This window comes from Sphaeroforma arctica, assembly GCF_001186125.1.
Source record: "Sphaeroforma arctica JP610 unplaced genomic scaffold supercont1.3295, whole genome shotgun sequence".
Lineage (NCBI taxonomy): Eukaryota > Ichthyosporea > Ichthyophonida > Sphaeroforma > Sphaeroforma arctica.
The window spans coordinates 1-3689 of NW_014037263.1; the positions used below are offsets into that span (position 1 = coordinate 1).

General features: G+C 43.8%; 1 protein-coding gene across 1 annotated transcript; it reads right to left on the reverse strand.

Moving 5' to 3' along the window:
* Nucleotides 1-127: 127 nt before the first annotated feature.
* Nucleotides 128-3287, reverse strand: SARC_13443 (hypothetical protein; the record flags this gene model as incomplete). Its single annotated transcript, XM_014292426.1, has 4 exons — nucleotides 128-556; nucleotides 811-1132; nucleotides 1979-2169; nucleotides 2866-3287. Coding segments are annotated over 4 exons (1360 nt in total), but the record flags the coding sequence as incomplete, so codon positions are not given.
* Nucleotides 3288-3689: the final 402 nt, after the last annotated feature.

A 3689-nucleotide genomic window follows, 5' to 3' on the forward strand; every position in this document is an offset into this window, starting at 1 on the left:
TATATATATGCCATATCAATGATTATCTAATGATGTATGCAACATAATCCTTTGCTTTACGACCGTCATTAATTGAGCCATTGGTTACCAATTTACGAAGCCTATGCCATTGATATCGGAATCCATACTGTCTACAGCATTGTTCTGCAGTCTAGATAACTTACATCATTGGTATTATCTTGTGCGACAGGATTTCTATCGGCAAAGGCCATTATAGTCGGCAACAGACCCGCATACAGCGGTTGAAGGTCACCATCCAGTACTCGCCTATTCAAGATACACTGTGTCCTAATATCCCTATTAGTTGGGGTCGAATCACTTTCGATCCGTGCCGTATCCCCGTCGGCTTGTGTCGTAATTATAGCACTCATTGTCGTATCCCGTAGCGCTGGCAACCACAGAGCATCTCTGGGCACTTTCTGGAGGAGCCCACTGACGATAGTCAGCAGAATCAACTGCATTTCATCTGTTTCGCATAGTTGTGACGAACAAATCCCACCCGCAATTGAAGCGGGAAGCACAAGCTTTGGTGAAAGCAGAGAATCCGGGGTTATCTCTGCGAGGGTATTTAAATAGGGTAGTGGAGTGATAAGACAATACTTGTATTTTAGGGTGTTAATGTAATAAATGTAGGTAATTTATACTAATTTATCGGCATGTGTAAACATAAACAAGTAGAGACTTGTGAAATGGAAGCATAATGAACTATTTTCCCCCGCAGATGAACGTTCCAACCCGAAGATGCTAATCACAGATTTCAAACTCAGCCATTAATTGGGCAACGATACAGAACAAAATGCCTAGACATACCTTTTCCATACATAATGTAGTTTACAACATGTGCCAACTCGCTTGTATCGTGACAGATCACCCCCAAACAGACACTCATCAACTCCGCTACGCTTAGGTGGAACTGCACATCGGAGCTGTCACGAGAGTCCACCAGGAGCGCAAGACAGGCATTGGCCACCTGTGTGCACACCCTGATCCACTGCCTGTACTTTACTGCTTGGCTTTCGCTTGCGCGTACACTTTGTTCAGTATTCGTGGGCTGTGTATGGGATGGCGTGGGTGTGCTGTACAGGCTCTCATCCACCGCAGATATAAAGCGCATCATACTCTGGACCAAGGACTGCAAAAAAAGAAAGCACGCGCGATATAAAATCTGAGTAACAATTGCGATCGTTTCTACCGAGCAACTAAACGCAGCGACTGAGATAATAAAACTTCGTATTGATTAGCACAACCGATTCAAACGTATTATATACCAACTCAAAAATCATATGCGAAGCGACAGTCGAGCAGTCTCAGCTTCAGGTGCGACAGACAATGCATGTGAGCAGCTCTGTTGGGTTGCATTGTATGTCAGATCAACTGCAGAGAGGCCGTCGAGCACCATAAACGCAACAGTTCACATTCTACCAGAGTCCAATATACTTGACGTGAATACCTGACCCGAACCAACAACCGCACAACGAACAGAACCTACATCAACCTCACGGAGTCCCTACGCGTAACCACTTGTACACAACTGACAACCGTATGGAGAAACTGGCACAGAACAACCTAAGTATAAAAAACCGAAGCTCCACGTCGACAAAACATGTCCTCGGAGACTAGCGCGACATCACTTCAGAAAAGTATGACGCGAGTGCTTGTTCTGAAGTCGTTGGACATAGCCTATATATCATACGTCGTCATACGTAGCATAGACCAACTCGATAGCATGTACCAAGGGAGAACAAAGTTTTATGCCAAAGGCAGCGCAAAACACTCAATATCCAGCAAAATGATCTACCAATGACTACGCTCAACATCAGCATGCTAGAATAGAGCCAGAGTTCCGATTTTCGTTTAATACGCATCTCAGTATTGCTCAAATTTCAAACGCCATGAAACACGTGACGTGTTATATACTTCTCTGCGGTACGTTTCGACAATAACACGATATGGTGATCATAACTTAAAGTGGACGCACCTGCTTAGTGGCAGATTCTGGTTCGTTGATATCACGCATATCCGACGCCGTCTGCTGGTTAGAAATTTGGCTACACCATTGCGCGAGTTTCACACCAAAGCTCTCGACACTGTCATGGTGAATCAACTCTAAGCTGTCACGTGCGACACTGTCGTTTCTTGCCACAATCAAGGACAACAGACTGTCCCCCACTGGATAATACAGGGCAAAGAAAATGTGTGAGTGGTGTGAATGCGGTCTACGTGTAAAGCGTACTCTGAGCGGATTGCAACACTCACGTGCGAACGGTGTCTTTCTGCGGTACGACACCGCATAAATTATTTTCCCCACTGGATCTGACATGAAAATCTCCTGCAAGAGTGGATTTATTGATCTCAATTCGGATCGTGTTGAGATGATGAGGGTTTTGGAATGATTCGAACGGTCACATGTGACGTTGCCATATCATGCCACGATCATGGACTATAGACTTATTTTTGTCATATCGTTGGGATATTTAGAACGCGTGCCTAAGCGAAACAAATGAAATCCCATGACTTCAATATAAAACAAACTTGACGGCATACCAGATTGTACACCAACTGTGACAGCGAGGATTGAATATTCATATCTTAGTTCAACTCACTATACCATTGTTGTCAGACTGGCACAGCCAAGTCCAGATATTATACTTCCTGAGTGCATATGAACATATACGTAGGATTCCCAACCGCAGGACGATATATAGCTAGTCCAGTATGTACCAAGCAGCAAACTACGATACAAAATACGAAGTAGCCTGCTCGAAATGACATATCTACTAAGAATAAACTGGTGTGTGTTCCAAGAGAATAAAACCTTATACAACGAGCAACAATACAAATATCTTGCTCCTCACAGGAACATACCTGACGCACTACAACTCCGACTCCGCAGGGCTGCCAGACTTTTGTTCCCGATGCGTGCTGGTACACGGTTCTTCCTTTCCGTTGTATCGCCGCCGACGGCACAGGTGTAGTCATTCAGCCCATTGAGCACACCAAGAATACACAGATGAAGTGCAGAAGAAAGTGTGGCCAGGTGCATCTCCGTTAAGACATCGCATACACACAACCACCACTCCTCGCTTACAGACGCGTCGGTATCGGTACATTCCGTGGTACACTTCAGTCCGTTGGCTGCACTTGACAGATATATTGTAGCCCGTTTCAGCTCGTGCAGTTGTGACTTGAGCTCGACACCGTCCTTCAGAACTGTTCGAATATGCTCAATAGTCTGTGTTGCTATGGGGTCCTCGTATAGCTTGGCATTCCGTGCCGCTTCTGCGAGTGGTATATGTGTAACATTCTTCAGTAAACAGAACGAAAACACAATATAATTGTCAGACAAAACGCGCCAATAAAGTTAAAACTATCTAAATAGGGTTGTGCCAGCTAAATGAATATAAAAGAAACGAGTATATCTTTTAAATAATAGACTAGGTCTACACAAGGTAAAAATAATTAAAGAAGACACATACACATACAAACACAAATATATGACTACAAAAACAAGTATTTATGTACATATGTGCATACCAAGCTAGATATATATATACATATATATATATATATATATATATATGTGTGTGTGTGTGTGTGTGTGTGTGTGTGTGTGTGTGTGTGTGTGTGTGTGTGTGTGTGTGTGTGTGTGTGTGTGTGTGTGTGTGTGTGTGTGTGTGTGTGTGTGTGTG